The 22,464-nt window shown below is 43.9% G+C and overlaps 1 protein-coding gene across 1 annotated transcript in view; it reads left to right on the plus strand.

Moving 5' to 3' along the window:
* riox2 (ribosomal oxygenase 2) overlaps positions 1-22,464 on the plus strand; it is a 31,192-nt gene that overhangs the window by 1,449 nt on the left and 7,279 nt on the right. The window contains exons 3-5 of the mRNA XM_080528279.1: positions 2,654-2,773; positions 3,196-3,318; positions 22,236-22,339. Coding sequence (XP_080384405.1) covers positions 2,654-2,773; positions 3,196-3,318; positions 22,236-22,339 — 347 coding nt within the window. The remainder of the gene's footprint in view (positions 1-2,653; positions 2,774-3,195; positions 3,319-22,235; positions 22,340-22,464) is intronic.

Raw genomic sequence — 22,464 nt, forward strand, 5'->3', positions numbered from 1 at the left:
AATGCCGACATGTGTGAAAGGAAGCAACCAGGTAATTGCCGGCTAATTGGGTCATGTGTGAACAGTGAAAATGCCTGGCTGACACGGGTCGGGATTCCATGCAATTTATGTGTGAAACGGGCTTTGGTAGAGCATGGTGCCAACAACACTTAGGTTGGAGGTTCGATTCCCACTGGGACCTCAGACATGGGCCTGCTGTCCACCCCCCGCACCAAACTACGGACCTTTGGGGACAGAGCCTTCAGCGTGGCTGCACCTACCCTCCGGAACTCTCCCCCCATAGTTAGGTATGTTACAAAACATGCCCAATGGCGCCCCTAAATGTCTCTCGCCAGCTGCTGCGCTCTGAAGTGTTGTGCCGTCAGTGGCTCGCATTAGCGAGTTCTAAACTTGTAATACAAAAACATGTTCTATACATGTTTGCTTTCACTATGTTAAGTTTCATTATGATAGGAGTAAAGAAAGAAAAAAAATCCTATTCTTGGATGAAGATCACAGTTTTTAGACCATTTACATTGAAAACGGGACAAAATCATGCACTTTTTACTAACTAATATTGGCATAACTTTCTTATTTCTTAACCGATTTGGACGATCTTTGTGTTTTTATTTATATTTTTCCATTTGGTTTCATTTTGGAAGAGTTTACATTTCTTGTAACATACCTACCATAGTGATCCGCAACGCCCCCACCCTGGACTCCTTCAAATCAGCCCTCAAAACCCATCTGTTCACCAAGGCCTTTGGCCCCTAGTTACTGTTTTGTTTTGTTTGTTTTCTGTTTTGTCTGTCTGACCATTCCCTTTAGAATTTTAAAGCGTCCTTGGGTTTTATGAAAGGCGCTATATAAATCCAAGTTATTATTATTATTATTATTATTATCTTTTTTTGTATAAAAAGGGGTGTCTGAATGGTGGAACCAATATTTTTAATTTTATTTTTTTTATTTAACCTTTATTTATACAGGTAAGAAACACATTGAGCCCCAAGGGCTCATTTTCAAGTGTGACCTGTTCAGGCATACAACATCCACCACAAACAAATACAATACAAACCTGGCCTACATAGTCTAAAAACTAAACTAAAAACGACATTGTCTAAAACTAAAACTAGTCTAAAATAGTCTAAGATAAACTCAACTTTCCGTCAGTATAGACTAAAACTAAACTAAAACTACACAGTCTAAAACAAAAACTAGTCTAAAACAGTCTAAGATAATCTAAAACTAAGCTAAAACTACAAAAACCTAAAACTAGACAGCTAAAGATCTAGGGACAGGGAGGGGTCAGTAATGGGCAAAAGGGAGGGTCAACTTAATAGCAAGAACAAATCATGGACTCGCACTGTATGCCTCTCAGCAAGAGCTTGAAACTGGAGAGAGGGATCAGCTGAGACAGTTTCAGACTCTGCTGTAATGAATTCCAAGAGGAAGGGGCTGCAAATGAGAACGCCCTTTTGCCTTTCATGGTCCGGACCAAGGGGATGGAGTATGTGATGATGTCCTGTGTGCGAAGGCCGTAGACGGATTGCTTGCGTGACAGGTGGTTAGAAAGGTAGGAAGGGAGCAGGCCAAGGATGGATTTGTAAATGAAGATGACCAGTGAAGGGTTCGGCGGATAGAGAGAGATGACCAGTTAACCAGAGAGTATAGCACTATGTACATAAATACATGCATACAAAAAGCTGAGCATCTCTACTTTAACCTCATAGCAATTAGACTTGCTAGTGATGCATGTTTTCTTCTTTCGGCACTCCAAAAGTTTGTACTTTGGACTTCACAATTACTTCACAATTAGCAGTACTATGAGGTGCCATACTTATGCAGGGCACTGTAGGTCCTAGCCAGCACACCACTAGGTGGCAGTGTTATCCCGTTATCCAGTTATTTTAAACTGTGTGTTACAGAGACTTTTAATCATACATGAAGATGTGCTGAGCTTATCGTTTTATAGCCTGTATCTGCTCACTGTTTCTGTTGATTGTTTGTTGTTATTTCATGTTGTATATTGTATGTTTTTATACTGTATGTGGTGTCTTTTTTTAACTAAGTGCTGCTTTTCTTGGCCAGGGCTCATTTGAAAAAGAGGCTACTGTCTCAATATCACTACCCTGGTTAAATAAAGGATTATTAATAATAATAATCCCATGGTTAAAGACATGGTTTGGTGACTACTAGGTATTATTAGGATCTTCAACCGGGATAGGTTGGACATCTTCAGTTGAAAGTGCTGATAGAGTGGTGTTGCCCACCTTCTATTAAAGAATAGATGTCTTGTTGTTGCATTGATGGATCCCGGTTGTTAAGTTGTGACGTGTTTCAAAGTTGGCTGAGGCGCTGTCTTCGAAATGCCTCAGTAATAATAATAATTCATTATATTTATATAGCGCTTTTCCCAGGCTCAAAGACGCTGACAAATAAGGGAAAAACGGGAAAGTGCTGTCCCTTGTTGTATGAATAGATCCCAGTCTAAAAACCAATTGAACTGTCATTCTACTGCTGTAGTACACTGGTACTCTGGTGCAGGGAATTTCTGGTTTGGAGTCGGACCCAGAAATTGCTAAACGTCACATTTGACGTCAGACTTAACAACCGAATTGCATGTTGGACTCTGGAGTCTCTGAGGTTTCTGATGTCTCTGGCTGTCTGTCTCCAGGATGAGCTGTGGCGGATCCAGGAGAAGCTGGAGTGTTACTTTGGCTCCCTGGTGGGCTCCAACGTCTACATCACACCTCAGGAGTCCCAGGGCCTGCCCCCTCACCACGACGACGTCGAGGTAAGACCCTAATGATAATAATAATAATAATACATTAGACTTATATAGCGCTTTTCTAGACACTCAAAGACACTTTACAAACTGAAAAGATTGAGTAGTAATAAAAAATAAATAAAAGAAAGTATAGGGGCCTAATGAAGGTAGTGCTGGGGACACATGGGAAGGGGAGGGGGACTGTCAAGATGTAGCCTGACGAGATGTAAGAGATGGGTCTTCAGTCTACTGTGGAAGATATGTAATGACTCTACAGTCCTGACACCCCCTTCAGGGCACAACTGCTATTGTACAGTAACGAAAGGTACAGTTTGCTGAAAAGGGTTGTTCATGACAAAGATCAGTCACACGAGTCATGGTTTTGTTGTGGTTGGTGTGCTGTCAGTGATGTAGTGTTGTCTCCTCCACCCCCCCCCCCTTCCCCCCAGGTGTTTATTCTGCAGCTGGAGGGGGAGAAGCACTGGCGTCTCTACAGCCCCACCGTGCCCCTGGCCAGAGAGTACGGCCTGGAGGAGCCCCTCGGCAGCCCCACCCACGACGTCATACTGAAGGTACTAGAACAGCCCCCCCCCACCACATCATACTGAAGATACTAGAACAGCCCCCCCCACCACATCATACTGAAGGTACTAGAACAGCCCCCCCCCCCACCACATCATACTGAAGGTACTAGAACAGCCCCCCCCCACCACATCATACTGAAGGTACTAGAACAGCCCCCCCCACCACATCATACTGAAGGTACTAGAACAGCCCCCCCCCACCACATCATACTGAAGGTACTAGAACAGCCTCTCCCCTCCACCACATCATACTGAAGGTACTAGAACAGCCCCCCCCCCCACCACATCATACTGAAGGTACTAGAACAGCCCCCCCCACCACATAATACTGAAGGTACTAGAACAGCCCCCCCCCCCCACCACATCATACTGAAGGTACTAGAACAGCCCCCCCCACCACATCATACTGAAGGTACTAGAACAGCCCCCCCCACCACATCAATACTGAAGGTACTAGAACAGCCCCCCCCCCACCACATCATACTGAAGGTACTAGAACAGCCCCTCCACCACATCATACTGAAGGTACTAGAACAGCCCCCCCCACCACATCATACTGAAGGTACTAGAACAGCCCCCCCCCCCCACCACATCATACTGAAGGTACTAGAACAGCCCCCCCCCAACCACATAATACTGAAGGTACTAGAACAGCCCCCCCCCCACCACATCATACTGAAGGTACTAGAACAGCCCCCCCCACCACATAATACTGAAGGTACTAGAACAGCCCCCCCCACCACATCATACTGAAGGTACTAGAACAGCCCCCCCCCCACCACATCATACTGAAGGTACTAGAGCAGCCCCCCAGGGTTAGAACCTGCCACCCGTCTGTCAGTTCCAACAGCACCTGTGTGCAAACTTGTCACCTTTCTGCTAAATTATTCATATAATCATATAATTATTATATGATTCGTGTAGATCTGCAAAATATTTTTATTTGGGGGGGGGTCTAAGTCTCATCCACGTCACATGATGAACAAGCTAACTAATCTTCCTGTCTGTTAAACTCCACCACTGTTGAAATAACTTTAAGCTTCAGGGAGCTATGTATAATTCCAGACAGCGTAGAGAACACAGTCACAGTAATGAACACAGTCAAAGTAATTCTGCAGGTGTTAAGGTCAGGGCTGCCGCTATTTACATGCATTGTTAGACCACCGTTAGTGCTAGCTAGGGGTGTAACAGATCACCTAACTCACGGATCGTGTCGTGGTTTTTGAGTCACGGATTGGATCATTTTTTGGATCACCACTTTTTTGTTTGTTTTAATAAAAACTGCTTTTTCCTTGAATTCTGTAAAAACACCACTTTTATTATGCAAAAAAACCCAACAACATTCAAGATGTCAAAACTGGTCAAATATATATATGTTACGGTACATGAACTAGGAAAACTAGGGTTAGGGTTAGGTGCTAGGCTAGGGTGACTTGGTACATGCTGGCATGTCTAACCCTAACCCTACCCCTAACCCTAACCCTAGCACCTAACACTAGTTTTCCCACATGTACCGTATTCCCATATGTATTGTAACATATATATATATATATATATATAACATATTGTACACTCAAACATTACTTTTACTTTTTTTTTTTTTACTCAATCATACTGAAATACACATTCAACTTAAATTATAGTGCAATATGAGAGAGGGAGGCGCCTGGTTGCAGCAGTGAATCACTGGGCTCTTTAAAGCAGACGAATAAACATGTTTTATGCCACTTTTAACTAAATAATAAAGTTAACCCTTCCTTTAAACATGGTATGAAAAAAATGCCTACATTATCAGAAGTTGTCGAGCTACCTTTTTCGTGCCTCCCGTCATAATTGACAGAGAAGCCAAAGTGCTCCCATACATGGGATTTAAATGACGAGGGAGGCATTTCGAGTTCTTCTCCGCCGCCAACGTTAAGCCCAGTTTATGCTTCTGCGTAAAATCGACGGCGTAGGCTACGGCGTAGCTTGCGTAGGCCCGCGTAGCCTTGCGTAGGCTACGGCGTAGATTGACGCGCACCTCTCCAAAAATGTAACTACACTGCAGTGCTTACGCAACCGTAAGCTCTGTGATTGGTCCGCTTGGTAGCACATGATTCCGACAAGATTCCGACTCTCTCGTCGGCCAAAATGCGGGAGCCATGACAGAAATGTCATTTACATTTTCTTTTTTTTTTGTGTGTGATCAACTTTTTTATTTTTAAACAACTCGACAACAAGACAGGTACATTATAAACAATAACGACACATACAACACGGCACAGTAAAATAAAACAAGAGCCAAAAATAAAACACAAAGAAATTAAGATGACGACCTCCCACCCCCCCCACCCGGGATCCAGGCTATCCGCTACATCAAGTGGTTATACTAAGCTTTTGAGGCTCAACGAAATTGAGTTCCACATCTCCAGTATTGGCTGTTTTGCCCCGTGCATCCGGGCTGTTGATAGCTCTAAGTAGACTATGTCTAGGTAAGTTAGGACCCAGACTCTCCGAGAAAGTGTATGGGGAGGCTTCCAATGTGTGGCAATTAACTTTTTAGCTGCTGTAATTCCGGCTAGTAAGCCTCGCTTCTTGATCAGAGGTAGGCCCACATTGGATAGATTGTTTAAGATAAGTGCAATGGGGGAGGGGAGTAAGGCACATTAGTCTCAAATAGCTCAGAGAGGTTAGAGGCCACCATCTCCCAGAAACTAGCCACTGGAGGACACTCCCAGACCATGTGCATGTAGGTGCCATAGGCCTTGTTAGCGCACAAGGTGCAAGTAGGGTGTGTGTTAATTTTCATTAAGCAAAGTTTCTTGGGTGTCAGGTAAACTCTATGTATGAAGTTGTAATGAATTTGCTGGTGGTCAGGATTTCTAGATGCTAACAGTATGTTGGACCAGACCTTATCACAATCAAAGGCTGAATCTAGGTCTGGGATGTCGGCCCTCCATATAGTATCCAAAGCCAGGGGTGTGTAAGCGTGTTTAGAAATAAAACGATAGAGATTCGAAACCAGGCCACTAGAGCCATCAGTGCTGTAAAGCAGTGGTTCCCAACCTTTTTTGTCTTGTGTACCCCTTGAGCTGTTTTGCCATGCCAGAAGTACCCCCTCACTCATGCGTGTTGATTATTTCCAAAAATGTTCAATTAAACACTAACTTGCAAATATAACATTTATTATACAACAGTTAGTTCCGACCAAGTAATTTGATTGGACAAGAGGCATTCCATGAGTGCCGATATACAGTATAACAGCACTGGGACTTTTAACTAGCCTATCTGTCCACAGCACAGGTGTGCTATTACAGTTTTTTCAAATTGCTAACACAATAAAATGACATGCATAGCAAAATTATTTAAACAGACACACACAGAGAGCAAAACCTCTTCTCAAGTCTCCAAAACTCTAAACACATTTTCTGCTTTACACACATTTTGCTATTCAAAATGGCACTTTTTAAATGTACTCTGCCTAAGACACAACAATCTGACATAGTCACATGTTTGCCATTTCAAAACACTGCCATTCAAAATTAGACTACATGAGCTAATTGGCCAATACATGTGCCACCTGGCCAAACACCTCAATGGTTAATTCATTCATCACACACACACACACACACACACACACACACACACACACACACACACACACACACACACACACACACACACACACACTGCCACGAGACAGCCAGCGAACGTCTGTGTGAAGCAGTAGCTGCTCATGCTCTGACCCGCTGCCATGACAAAGAGTTTGAAACAGTCTGTGGTTCATTGGCCGGGACTGAATGAAGTTAATCACCTTAACTGCGTCATCCATAACTGCACTTAACTCGGGGCTCATCCTTTTGCTGGCGAGTGCCTCCCGGTGAATAATACAGTATATCCACTTAATTTCGGGGATCACCTTCATCACACGCCCAAGCAGCCCACGCACCTTACCCGTCATTGCTGGCGCTCCATCGGTACAGATGTGACTGCAGGATTTCCACTCCAGATCGTTGTCTTTGAAGAAGCTGTCAATAATCAAAAATATTCCCTCGCCAGTTGTCTTTCCTGGCAGCGTCTTGCAAAACAAGATATGCTCATTTATGTCCGACTCTTCTTTATAACGCACAAAAGCCAGCAGCTGAGCCTCCCCACTAACGTCGGTCATTTCATCTAATTGCAAAGCGAACTGACCTGCTTGCTTCATTTTATCCACCACTTGTCCGACAATATTTATGGACATATCATCAATCCGACGGGAGACGGTATTGTTTGATAATGGTACCAACTTGAACGCGTCAGCTGCTTTCTTGTCCAGCATAGTTTTAGCCAAAATCATAGCGGCAGGCAAAATCAGATCTTCGGCGATTGAATGTTTTTTTTTTTACTTAGCCACCAGTAATGAAACAGCATAGGACGCCTCCAGTGCTTTGCTTGACACACTTGCCGCTTTCTTCAGTGTAGCCTGACTTGACTTGAACTCTGACAGTTTCGCTTGAAAAAGTCGTCAGTTTTACCAACAGTTGCTAGGTGTTTGGTGCTCTGGTGTTGCTGTAAATGGGATGGCTTCATTGAATTATTAGCCAGGACTTCGCCGCAGAAAAAGCACTGTGGCTGTGGTGGATCAGCCGGTGTACATGTAAATCCCCACAAAACATATGTTTCCAGATAATAGCGGGGTCCTTTTTTCTTTTTTGCCTCAGTTTTCTTGACCGTTACTGTAGCTGGTCGTTTTAACCATCTGTCCATCTTTGCGGTATACTGACAGGCCTAGCTGACTTGCGCGCGAAAATGGTCGTGAACATGATTTAAATGTGACGTGACTACCACTTGTGTTACAGTCCTCACCTGTCGGGGAGGAACTTAAGTTGCAGCGTACCATTTTAACAACAGGTTTATGAAATGACTTGTATATTTATTTATTTTTTTGGAAGGGGAAATAAATTATAATTCAAAATATTTCCACGTACCCCCTGCAATCCCCTCACGTACCCCTAGGGGTCCGCGTACCCCCGGTTGGGAACCACTGCTGTAAAGGACTTTGTGCAATGGATGTGGTGTGAGAGGAGTTTGCAGAGAGACTCCACTAGCTTTCAGAGCAGCTCTCAATTGTAAATAAAAGAAAAAAGAAGAACGTGGCAAACCAAATTTTATGCATAGCTCTTGAAAAGTAAGTAAACCCTAATTTCCGTAGATGTCTCCCAGTCTTTGGACACCTTTCTCTTTCCATCGAGAGAACTGAATAGGATGGCCACCAATCAGCAGTCTGGCATTATTAAACAATGGGGAGCAAGGATTCCATGCAAAGGGGCAACCACTCAGTTTCTCTACTGCCCTCCATGTCGAGATCAGTTGGGACACTATGGGACCAAATTTCCGGCGACAGTGAGTGATGGGGATGTTCGAGTACAGAAGCTCTTGGAGGGAGTGAGGACGCACCAGACTCTCCTCCAGGGCCCGCCATGACACCAATGCCTCAGGTTGTATCCAAGTTAGCAGAGGTCTAAGTGTAAAGGCCCAGTAATAGTGTTTAAATATTGGAAGGGAGAGACCACCGTCTGTCCTGTCTCGCTGCATTGTAGAGAACTTAATGCGCGGTCGTTTGCCTCGCCATAGAAATTTTGTTACAGCCGTACTCCAGTACTGAGTTGGTGGAGGGAGAAGTAGCATTGAGCTAAAAAAAATTACTATGGGTAAAATGTTCATCTTAACTATTGAAACTCGGCTGCGAAGTGAATTAGGCAGTGAGGACCATCTATTCAGATCAAGTATGATTTTGTCTAATGTGTTACCATAGTTGTGTTTAAATCAAATCAAATCAATCAAATCACATTTTATTTGTATAGCGCATTTCTTACAAGATGCAACTCAATGCGCTTCACACAATGAACATTTTCAGTCAATCAATCAATCAATACTGACAGAGCCGCGAGCAGGCAAAAGTAAAAACCTGTACACTATGTAGCCAGGAAAAATTCCCTTGCAGCCCTCTACACATAGAGCGACTACTAGCCAGTTTGCCTACCAGTACCCAGCGGTGGGCCTCCACACCCCCCCCCCCCGGGGAGCCCCCACCGCCCCACGCACCCAGCCCGCCCCACCACCAGCACACCCGGCCCAGCCAAGCAAGCTCAGACCAAAGAGGCCCCGCACAAGGACGGCCAAGCAGGTGCCCCGGCGGCGGAACAGACCAGGCACACGGGGAAGCCGGGGGGCCGCAAGGGGAGGCCAAGGACCACCGGCACAAAGCAAGCAAGCAAGGGCAAAAACCTGTACACCATGTATCCAGGAAAAATTCCTTGCATATTATCGGCGTACACACTGTCCATAAATTTAGTGTTATATCTGCATCGTTCTGCATCCAGCATGGGCACAGGTCCTGCCAAAAGAGAATCTTAAGCACAGTTATGATGCAACAACACAATAAAGACAATAAAGATGACAGCAATACAACCTGATGGTGGTCCTGGTACACCCTTGTACCGGTTCCAATACTGCTCTAGGTGCTACTGGGAGCTGACAGTGCCTCATCAGCACCCGGGTCCATTTTCCTGTCAACACAAATCTCAAAACACGAGTATGGTGTAATGGCCTAGTGATCCTAGTTCTATAATGTCCAATGTCTCCCTTAGTATCAAAAGGCGACATTGAATAAGTAGGTTTTGAGGTCACGCTTAAAAATGTCCTGAGTTTTAGACAACCTCAGGCCCTCAGGTAGGGTGTTCCACAATCTAGGAGCATATATGCTAAAAGCTGATCCTCCAAATCTCTTTGTCCTACCCTCTGGCACTATTAAAAGTTCCGTGCCACTAGACCAGTGGTCACCAACCTTTTTAAGCCCAAGATCCCTGACCTCGGCCTTGGTGAAGGCAAGATCTACCTATTGAAGCGTTGAGAGAAAAAGACAGCCAAGATAGTACTTTAAACTTAATGACGTTTATTTGCCTGTATTTTAATTAGATGCAATGCATTGGTCCAACATTAAAATTGATGCAAAAAAAAAAAAAAGACTGTATCAAGCATATCAGGCAGCTGTCTTGCTTTAAGAATTGTACATAACTGAAATTCAATTCAAAGTTTGATTATGTCATTTCATTACAACACAAAAAAATAAAGGCATGGAATGGAGGAATGTATGATAAAATCATTTTGTTCATAGTAACATTAGCTAACGTTAACAAATTGACATTCTTGACATTTTGACACTTGACTGACTTAATTATTATTCTTACTTATTAACATTGACAAACATATTTACAATTAGCATTTTATAAAGTAGAACTGTAATGTGTACTTTCTCAGTCAGTGCTAAGTGCAGTCATCTTATGCAGCATCACTTTTCATATCAAAACAAAAGTAAAACTAATGTGTACTTTCTCATATTATTAACATTGACAAACATATTTACAATTATATCATTTTATAAAGTAGAACTGTAATGTGTACTTGTGTCTCAGTCAGTGCTAAGTGCAGTCATCTTATGCAGCATTACTTTTCACATCGAAACAGTCATGTAACTCACTCAAGTCAGTGTGATGGTTGTGACTGGATACTGTCTACAAGTGCTTTGTAGTTTGGCTCATAGCTACTGACTGCCAGTCTGTGAGGTGTCTGTCAGTAAGGCGGCTCCTGTACTTTGATTTGATTATTTTCATCTGTGAAAATGACATTTCACAGAGATACGTGGATCCAAAGTAGGCACTCACTCTTAGTGCACACGCAGTGAGAAGAGGAAACTTCTCTCTGCTGACAAGTCCCCAAAAGTCACTGTCCCTTGGTGTCCCTTGGTGTGGCGTGACAGTTGGATGTCTGAGGCCATCTTTTTCAGTGTTTCATTTGGAGAAAATATTTCCATCACATCAGTGATGCATTTCTTAATAAACTCTCCTTCATTGTATGGCTTTTTAGCACGTGCAATGTTCCAGGCCACTTGATAGGACGCAAGTGTCACTGTCTCTGATTGCTTAACCAATATTTGGAACAACTTGGTCTGTGTTTGTGTCTGGCTTTTCAAGCTGTTTAATTTACCATTGCGAAGTTCGGTGTCTTTTGGAAACTCCTGGTCAATGTTAGCATGCGTTGTGCTGAAATGGCGCTGGAGATTGGAAGCTTTGTAATGTGCCAACGATGTTTGGCATATCAGGCAGAATGGCTTTCCATTGCGCTCCACAAAGAAATATTCACTCCCCCACTCGGCTTAAAACTTCCTGTGCTCATCTCCATACTTGCGTTTAGCTGTACATTTCTTCCCTGACATTTTTATTTTGTTGTTGTTATCCGTAATTTGTCAATAAATGAACTGTCAAAAAGCCGTGTTACGTGACAGCTTCTCCTCAGAACGGACAATTAGGGAACAGTGTTGCCTGATTTGGCCGATTCCAGCCCAATCGAGCTACTTATGATCACTCTGGGTGGGTTTTTAGACTCTGGTTGGGCTGAAAAATCAATCCAATCTGGCAACACTGTTAGTGACTCGAGATGATCCTTGAAAAAAAAGTATCGGGTTACAGCAGCGTGCAGCAAGACAGAGGCCGCGTTTGTAAATTCGCTCTGAGAACGTTGGTGCCTCCACGTCTCTTGTCCAATCAAATTACTTGGTTCCATTATGACGTTAAACCCAGTGTGCGCTCCGGCGAATTTACGAACGCGGCCTGTCAGAGAGAGCGCTTACACCAACACTTTTAATGAATGAAAGAGCCGCACACAGACAGCCAAAGAGCCGCCGCGGGTTGGCCACCCCTGATCTACAGGGAAAGTCTCAAAGATCTACCAGTCGATCGCGATCGACGGGTTGGTGACCACTACACTAGACCGTAGGGGTCTAGTTGGTGTGTATCTTATGAGCATGTCCACCTTGTAATTGGGTGCATCACAGTGGAGTGATTTATAGACTAGTAAAAGGATCTTAAAGTCTATTCTATGACTGACAGGGAGCCAGTGTAGTGATCTCAAGACAGGTGTGATGTGCGCTCTTCGTTTGGTCCTAGTAAGGACACGAGCAGCAGCATTTTGAACCATTTGTAGTCTATTAATAATTTTTTGGGGGAGACCTGTCAGGAGAGCATTACAGTAATCTAGCCTAGTAGTAACTAGGGCTGCCACAAACGATTATTTTCATAGTCGATTAGTCACCGATTATTTTAACGATTAGTCGACTAATCAGATCATAAATTACAGCTTATCGCACAATTACTCAATCGCTCTTATTTAGCTATCATCTTCTAAATCAGCTTCTAAATTTAGCTTGAAGTTGTTAGTTGTTGTTGTAGACATGTGCTAACTAAAAATAAAGACAATTAAAATGATTGTTCATTCAAAAATAGATCTTTTAATGAACTTTGCAGCTTGCAGCAGCAGCATGTATTTCTGGCATCACTTGCATGTAATGTAATGTAATAGTGCAAAACAAAGGGTATAGTGCATCTTCTCAGGCATCAAACACATTTTTAAAATGTACCGGTAGTAGTTTGCACTCTCTCCCTCCCTCTCTCTCCCCCCCTCTCTCTCTCCCCCCCTCTCTCTCTCCCCCTCTCTCTCCCTCTATCTCTCTCTCTTACACACACACACACACACACACACACACACACACACACACACACACACACACACTCACTTTCTCTCACTCACACACTGACAGCCAGTCTGCAGTACCATAGCCATCTACTGATCCAACAAACAGAAAAGTAAACCAGATACAAAACAGGTAGTTCCCTAGTTTGCATGCATTTGCATGCATGCATTTCTCTACCTTAGTGGGAGACCTGGCACTGGGAGGATGCAGCTAGTTTCTAGTAGTCAGGGCTGTAGGAGCTGGTTGCAAGGTGTAGACAGGCTTGCAAGGTGTCATCAGCCACTGTGGATCTGTCATCGAAAAGGCAATCTGCAGCCTCGAGAAACACTTTTTTCACAATTTCGCCGTCTTTGAATGACTTCTTGTTAAACGTGACTGACGCGATAAGAAGCTATCGTTGCAGCCGTACGTTTCCGCTCTTTTGCCACATTTCCCTTCTTCGAAATAGCCATCGTAGATTTGCAGATCAGACAGACGCACTTCCAATATCACATCGTGTAAAAACGTCCTCCTCCCATTCTGGATGGAAGTTGTACGTTATTGGTTTCTTACTTGGTCCAGCTTTCCCACTCATTTGTATACCCTTTCTTTAGTATTATATAGTAAATAGTAGAAATTGGAAGGCTAACTAGGTAATTAGTCTCGCCGGTATTTTGTAGTTGGCGCTGTTGACTGCGCATGCGTGGTGAACCGTGTGTTAGGTGAAAAGATCAGATCTCAGACTGGCTTACCTGTACGTCAATCAAGTGGCAAAAGCCATAGTGAGGATGGATGATAGGCGAATAGGCGACACTGCGCATGTACATCAAAGACACTGGGAGACGCTAGCCAGTGGCAGCTTCAGGGAAGAAAAACAAATGCTTATCGCTTATTTCAGCTCCCAAAAAACATGCGATGACGTCGATTACCAAATATGTCGGCGACGATTCTGGTAATCGACGTCGTCACGACTAGTCGACTAATCGTGGCAGCCCTACTAGTAACATACGCATGCATTAATTTTTCAGTGTCTGCCTGGGAGAGAAATGATTGTACCTTAGTGATGTTTCTTAGATGGTAGAAGGATGTTTTAATAGTATTATTAATGGGTTTCAAAATGTAGATCTGGGTCAATTATGACACCAAGATTCCTAGCCTGACACTTAGTGTTAAGAGCTAGTGTTTCAAGTGTGCAGATAATTTCTCTCTCCCAGTTTTCTCGCCAATGATCAATACCTCTGTTTTTTCTTGATTGAGTTGGAGAAAGTTTTGTGTCATCCAAATATTAATATCGGCAATACAATCTATCAGGTGGTCGATCATCTTGTAGTCGTTGGGAGTTACTGAGATATAAAGCTGAGTGTCGTCAGCATAGCTGTGGTAGTTAACGCTATGCCTCTTGATAACAGAACTGAGGGGTAGCATGTATAGGCTAAAAAGCAACGGTCCTAAAATGGGGACCTAATGGTGTCCCCAAAAATGGGGTCCTAAAACGGGGTCCTAAAATGGGGTCCTAAAACGATCCTGGGGAACTCCACAGGTTGTGCTATAATTTTTTGACTTATGGTCACCAAGGGCTACAAAGTAGTCTCGGTCAGCCAGGTAAGTCCTGAACCAGTTTAAGACCGGACCTGAGAGGCCAACCCAGTTTTCAAGTCTCTCAATAAGTATGGAATGGTCTACCGTATCAAAGGCTGCACTTAAGTCTAAGAGTACAAGAATCGAGAGTTTTTTCGAGTCTGCATTTATCCTAAGGTCATTAGTTACCTTTAGCAAAGCGCAGTGTTTCCTCTATATGCATTTATTGGTGGCGGGCCGCCACGAATGAATTTCCTCCGCCACAAATTGATTCAGTCCACAAAAACAAACAAAAAAAGTTCTAAAAAATAAATAAATATATATATCTCAACATTTTAGCTGATTAAAATATATCTGATCCTAGATCAGCGCTATAATGGATGTTGACTAAAAGTGCACCTAAATCCACGCCCATCTCTCTCTAACCGCTGATCCAAAATCAGATTAATGACATTAAACATTCAGTTGACGACGTGACACAAGGGCTCCTGATTGGTCTAAATGTGAACTGTGGTATTCTGTGTACAGGCCACCGTAGTGAAATCAGGTCAGGTGGGCAGGTTACGACGAGACAACAAGAGACCGGTATTGTAGAGCTTACAGAGCGAGTTAAAATAAAGACACTACATTGAAATACAGAAGGACTCACGTGTATGTTTAATAGAATAACACGACATGGTGTCAGAAGTGAGTGTTAAGAGTTAGATCGGCCGACAAGTGTAATTTGAGCTCGTGACGGTGAGAAGGGAGAAGAAAAGATGGATGCTAATGCTAACGCGGGAGCAGCTGCAGTCCAGGGGGGTATTCCATCAACGTCGCTAAAGGAAAATCCTGGCTTATTTTGGATAACTCTCGCGAGACTTGTCAGAATATGCCTGGATATTTTTAGGAACTCTCGCGAGACTTGTCAGACTAAACCTGGATTTTCTTTTAGCGATGTTGATGGAATACCCCCCAGAGAGCGGCGCCAGTTTCAAGTGCTACGTTCAGCATCCAGCCTCCGGATCAGCCTAGCATCTAAAAGATACAAAAAGCTGATCTAGCTAGCTAGGTGCACAAATAAGCTACAGCGGGAGAGCCATCAGCATCGGCTAGCTGTGGTGGTGTATCAGCAGACATTAGCAAGTCAAAAAACGATTCTTATGTGCCGTCACTTTAGCAACGACACAGTGTCAAGGGGAAAAGAAGGGGAAACGATTTTTTTATTGACAACGGAATTACATGCTGGAAAAACATGCAGACACAGACAATAAGAGACACATGGGAGAAGTACGGGAAAACAGGGCTGATGTGGGTGTCATCAAAGGTAAGAGTTTGTTTTCTTTAACTCAGCTGATACTCAGCTGTTTACCGAATGCTCCATCTGACTGTGATTTTACTTCTGTAATTATTGTAATTCGTATTATATTATAGCTGATGATCTTTGTGTGTGTGTATGTGACTGTCAGTCACAAGTTTATATTCTGTATTTTCATATAATTTTTTTGGGCCATCCTCTAGTTTTGGCTGAAATTACGTCGTTGTTTTACGCGGAAAAAAAATCGCGCACGTTGTGCGCACGGTCAGGGCTACCCGCCACCAATGTAAAAATTCCTGGAGGAAACACTGAAGCGGTTTCTGTGCTGTGGTATGATCGGAAACCTGACTGAAGTGGGTCATACCTATTATTTAAGACTACAAATTCATGAAGCTGTTTATACGCTGCCTTTTCTAAAATGTTGCTTAGAAAAGTGAGATTGGATATTGGTCTACAGTTTTTTGGATCAGAAGGATCTAGGTTACTTTTCTTCAGGGTGGGTCTAACCAGGGCAGTTTTAAGCGCCGCTGGAAATATCCCTTTAAGTAGGGAGTGATTTACAATGCCTAGTATGTCATCAGACACAGATTCAAAAATGTCCTTAAAAAAGGTGGTAGGAATAGGGTCAAGAGGACACGTAGACGGTTTAAGCTGTGACACAATTTTACCTAATGTTTCCGTACTAATCATGGTGAACATGCTCATAGTCATGTTCTGTGGTGGCGGATCTATAGTGTTACACAAACCTAGTCTTTCCTGAGTAATACACATTCTAATATTTGTTATCTTATCCCTGAAGTGGGCTGCAAATTCCTCGCATTTGGTGACAGAGGCTGCGCCGTCTAGAGTTCTAGGAGCAGGGTTTACAAGGCAATCAATTGTCGAGAACAAGACCCTGGGGTTATTCTTGTTTGTAGATATTATATTTGAGAAGTGATTTTTTTCTAGCATTTCGCATTGCCAAGTTAAAGGCAGATAGATGTTCTTTAAAAATATTCTGATCAATCTGTAATTTGCTCTTTCTCCATCTGCGCTCAGCTTTCCTACATGTTCTCTTTAGGAGATTTATTTCACTGTTACGCCATGGTGCTCTCCTCTTGGCTCCAACCTTTTTTAGTTTGGTAGGTGCCAGGGAGTCTAGGGCCATTTTTACTTTATTGTTAAAGGTAATTACTAAGTCGTTTTCATATAACGTGGGAGTTGTGTGATTACTGTTCATTAAAGCTTTGAAATTCTCAGCCACTGCAGGGGTAAGATAACGTTTTTTTAACAACACGTTCAGCATTGCTTTCAGCTTTACGTGTTACAATGGTAAAGAAAATACAGAAATGGTCAGAGAGGGCCAGGTCGCTGATACCTGATATTGAGACCTCAAGACCCTTTGTAATCACAAGATCAAGGGTATGGCCATGATTGTGAGTGGGTTCATTGACATGTTGGATAAAATCCATAGATTTCAAGAGGTCAATAAAATCCCTAGCCCTCAAGTCAGCCTCATTATCAACATGAAAGTTAAAATCACCAGTGATTATAATCCTATCATAGTTGGGATGGATAATGGATAGGAACTCAGAGAAGTCAGGTAGGAAGGTAGGGGCTGGTTTCGGCGGCCTGTATACAGTTACCGTTAGAATAGGTGGTTGGCATGCCATAACTGTGGCATGATATTCAAAGGAGGAGAATATATCAAAGGATATGCTCCTGCAGTTTAGGTTATTTGAAGCTATGGTAGCTGTTCCTCCCCCCTTTTGTCCATTTCTGATTGATTGGAAAAAACTGTAGTTGGGGGGAGATGCCTCAATAAGGGCTGCTGCTCCATTTGTATCTAGCCAGGTTTCTGTGAGTAGCATACAGTCAAGTTTTCTATCACAAATGAGCTCATTTATGATAAAAAATGTTGTTCGATAGGGACCTGATATTCAAAATTGCCATGGAGATGTCATTTTGACACTGGGACTGACTCGAGGGAATACTTAATGAAATGGGTAATACGTTTCTCAAATTTGCGCCATGTATTACCTTATTTGTGGTGGTGGGAGTCCGATGGGAGACAATAGTCTGGATGGCATGTTTGGTGTTAGAGGAATGGATCGGACTCATCCCACATCAGCGTCGACAGGACACCGGCCAGGTCCAGGGCTGGACAGCGAGGTTCATGGACATGGACAGCAGGCGGGCACCATACCTGTTTGGGTGAAACCTATCTCTCGCAAACAGCTCACTACGATTAAAGAACGTGGTGAAATTGTCTATAAATGAGATTTGCATACGACAGCAGTATCCCTGTAGCCAAAGGTGAAGACTTCGAATTCTACTGTATTTGGTGTCGCCATACCTGGGACTCGGGAAGGGGCCCGAGATGATGCAGGTCTTACCTGTATCTTTGACGGTGGTGATGAGGGCTCGGAAGTCGTCCTTCAGCTCCTCCGACCTCTCCCGTCCGATGTCGTTGGCACCCACGTGGACGATGACGGAGGTGGCCTGGGGGTCTTCTTCCACCATCATCGGGACGACCGCGGCAACGTCCCTCACCTTGGCACCTGGGATGCAGAGGGTTCTGGCCTTCGGGACTGCAACATGGCGGACCATGGACGAGCCTATTACAAGCACAGAGGGGGGGCGGGGAGAAGACATGAAGTGTAGTTTCCTCGGCTACCGGTGTGATGGACCTGTAGGGGACACAGGGTGGGAGAGGGGGAGAGAGAGAGGGAGGGGGGGGGGGGTGGTGGTGCAGGCCCTGGCTCTCTTCGGCTTCGGTGTGGACTGGTGGCTCTGCAGCGCCTCGTAGCTGTTCCGCAGCGGGAGGGCCTCAGGGGGGTTGGTGCCAGGGGAGTTGTTGGTACGACTCCTCTTCCTGACGGTGGTCCAAGTCCCTGGTTTAGCTATTGTAAGAGTTGAAGGGAAAATCTCTATCCCCAAGTATGTAAAATTCTTGACAACTGGAATGGATAGAGGGACATGGGCATTGGTTATCGCTTGATTCAAAGGTAGCAGAGCAGATTTCTGCCAGTTTATTTTGAGGCCAGATAGTTTACCGTATTGCTCGAGAATAGATAGAATTTGTGGGATGCATTGTATGGCATTATCCGTATAGACTAATATATCATCGGCATATAAAGAGATCTGATGATGTGTTCTATTGATAGAGATCGGAGATAGCATGGGTGACTGACGGATGGTCTTTGCCAACGGCTCAAGAGAGAGCACAAAGAGCAGTGGGCTCAATGGGCAGCCCTGCCTGGAGCCTCTAGATATAGGGAAGAGGGGGGAGCAGTTCTTGCCTGTGATTACCATAGCTGTTGGATTAGTGTATAACACCTTAATCATATCAATAAAAGGGGTACCGAAACCCATTGCTCTTAGGACATAAAAAGGGCCATTCTAAGCGATCGAAGGCCTTCATTGCATCCAGCGAAAGGACTGCAGCTGGAGTAAGTACATTTTGGGAACCATCTATGATATGTAGAAGCCTTCTTACATTATCTGAGGCTAATCTGGATTTAATAAAACCTGTCTGATCGCAATGGACTAGTTTCGTCATGTGACCCTGAAGGCGCCACGCCAGCACCTTGGCGTAAAGTTTAAGATCCGCATTCAGGAGGGACAAAGGCCTGTAATTGGCACATTCTGCTGGGTCTTTGTCTTTTTTAAGCAGCAAGGATATTAGAGCAGTGTTAACATCTCTTGAGAAAGAGCCTTCTTTAACTGAATGCAATATCATCTCTGTGAGCAGAGGGCTAAGCAAGGACCAAAAAGTAAGGTAGAACTCTGGCGGAATGCCGTCTGGACCTGGCGATTTGCCCTTGCACATATCTGACGCTGCTTCCATCAATTCATCTTGTGTAATAGATGCATTTAAACTTTCAGTTTCACTGTCAGTGATGTGCTTCATATGGACATTAGACAGAAAGCTTTCACATGCAGCTTTATCAAAGCCAATCTCTGAGCTGTACAGCTCCTTGTAAAAAGAGACAAAAGCTGTGTTTACGCTCTTGGGATCGGTCAGAACAGTGCCATCTATGGATTTAACGCTGAAAATGTCAGCAAAATGTTCATTAGCTCGAAGTCTCATAGCTAGCAGGTGGCTGGGTCTGGCAGAGTGAAAGTAGTAATTCTGCCTTGTCCTGTGCATGAGAAATTCAGAGCGGCGTCATAAAAGAGAGTTCATTTCTTTTTAAATTAATACTTTTTCTAAAGCAGCAGCATTGCTATAGCAGCATTGTAGAGTAGCATCCAGGGCAGCATATTTCATTTCAAGCGCTTGATGCATATGCATATGCATTGGGTTGATGCATATAGGGTGGTATTAATAAAGCCCTTCACTGCCTCCCACAGAATTCTCGGGTCAGATACCGAGTTCTTATTGAACCCTAAAAACTAATTTAAGTTGTTCTCAAATTGAGATTTGTATGTTTCATCACGCAAGAGCGAGGAATTGAATCGCCATCTGGGAGCTCTGGCGGGTTGAACCCTTATGAAAACCGAACAGCATATAGGTTTATGATCGGACCATGTAACTGGTATATAAAAAGCGTTTTGAATATTTTGGAATAAGTCTTTAGACGCGAAGAGAAAATCTAGGGTTAGGGTTATCTTGTGGTCCTGCCAGCGGACATCTCCGATTCCCCTGGCGAGGTGTCTCACGCGCTCTTTCTGTTGGAACCTCAGGAAGCGGACCACCAGAGGTCTCGGCGGAGCCCCGGGTTTTAGTGGGGCTAGCGACCTATGGGCTCGCTCCAAATCCAGGCCTCCCGCAAAGTCAGCATGGAGGATCTCCGGCAGTGTAGCCCTCAGGAAAGATATGGCGTCATTCTCCTCGGAACCCTCAGGAAAGCCATAGATGCGTAGGTTCACCCGTCTGTCCCTGTCCTCGAACTCCACCAACTTTGCGTGCAGCCTCTCAACGTCCGATGCCGGAGCCAGCGGGCAGCTACGGCGCTCTGTCTCTGCATCCTCCAGCACATTCAGCCGAGCCTCAGCACTGGTCATCCGGGTAAGTATGTTGGCTAGCTTCTCCTCAACTGCAGCCACAGCACTTCGTGTTTTTGACAGCTCTTTTCGAATATCCGTGAAATGTTTTGTTTGGTCCTCAGATAGTTTTTGGATGAGCTCGAAAATCGTAGTATTAGATATAAGCTCTGTTGCTGTGGGGTCCGTAGTGGTTGGAGAGGACTGTAAGGTCCGCATGTTAGCATCAGCCTTAGATTGTTGTTGAGTCTTGCGTGTGTTTGGCATTTTGCTTATAGGTCTAGTTAATATTGGGTCTGGTAGTTCGTCATTTACTTTTTCTGTAATTACTTATTAATAAAGATTTGAAAAATTATGATAACCATCGTATTATCTTAGTTTAATGTCATTTCAATGCATCATAGAACTTTTATTTACAACGAGCATAAAAAAAAACAACACTATTATGCCACTTTGAGTAGATCGCCTTATGGAAGCGTCAGGCACAGCCTTCCTATAAGGAGCGCGATTCACATTTACGAGATGTACAATCCTGTTTATTTAGAAATAAATGATTAGTTACAGGGAGCCCCATGGCTGTTCGTTGGGTTTAAATTATATTTATGATAGACATATTTAATGTTAAGTTATCTATAAGAACTGTGATTGGTCCGCTTGGTAGCGTCACATTCCGACTCTCTCGTAAATGCGGAAGTCATGACAGAAATGTCATTTACTTTTTCTGTAATTACTTATTACCGTAATAAAGATTTGAAAATGTATGATAACCACCTTATTATCTTAGTTTACTGTCATTTCAATGCATTATAGACATTTTCTTTACAACAAGCATAACAAAAAAAGTTTTTTGATCGCTATTATGCCGCTATGAGTACACCGACCAACGTGACGCGGTCCGCGGTCCGCGGACCAACGTAGAACTATAAACTTGGAGAGCCCTCGTGTAGGCTACGGCGTAGCCGTGCGTAAATTCGACACAGGAGTATAAATCAGGCTTTACTAGCACTCTACTCTACTCGCCATGATACACTTGGGCCGCGTTCGTAAATTCGCTTTGAGAGCGCCAGAGCGCACACTGGGTCCGAGTCATAAAGGGACCAAGTAATTTGATTGGACAAGAGGCGTTCCTTGAATGCTGATCAGATTTTTTTTTAATTATCAACCTCTCATTGCGCTTTAGAGTAAAACAAAGCACGCAACTGTCGCGTCTATCTTTTCATGGCAACTCTACATTGTGATTTACAAGAGATATTAACTAATATTAAGTAATATTATTACTTATTTAAATGTTGCAATTGATCCGCGGTACACATGCGTGCCAAACCGTGGGGGGCAATCCGTATGGATCACGGATCAGCCGTGATCTGTTACACCCCTAGTGTTAGCGATATCTATTTAGCACCATTAGTGCTAGCGCTATCCCCATCCCCAAAAAAATCTCCTCTAAGGTTAGCCGCGCATTGATCTTTTTTTTTGTTTTCATCTTTTTGGGCCATCACCAGTTTGCACCCCTGTGTGTGTCTCTCCGTCCAGCCAGGTGACCTGCTGTACTTCCCCAGAGGAACCGTCCACCAGGCGGACACCCCCGTGGGAGTGGACCACTCCACCCACCTCACCCTCAGCACCTACCAGCACACGTACGTGACCACCACCTCCTCTGGCCCCTTCCTCTCTACAGTTTCTTTATTTAAAACGTGTTTTTTTTTTTACAATATTTTATTAGAAGGAAGTAGAGCACAGTACAACACTTCTGGGTACACAA

Source organism: Nansenia antarctica, assembly GCF_963989245.1.
Source record: "Nansenia antarctica genome assembly, chromosome: 4".
Taxonomy (NCBI): Eukaryota; Metazoa; Chordata; class Actinopteri; order Argentiniformes; family Microstomatidae; genus Nansenia; species Nansenia antarctica.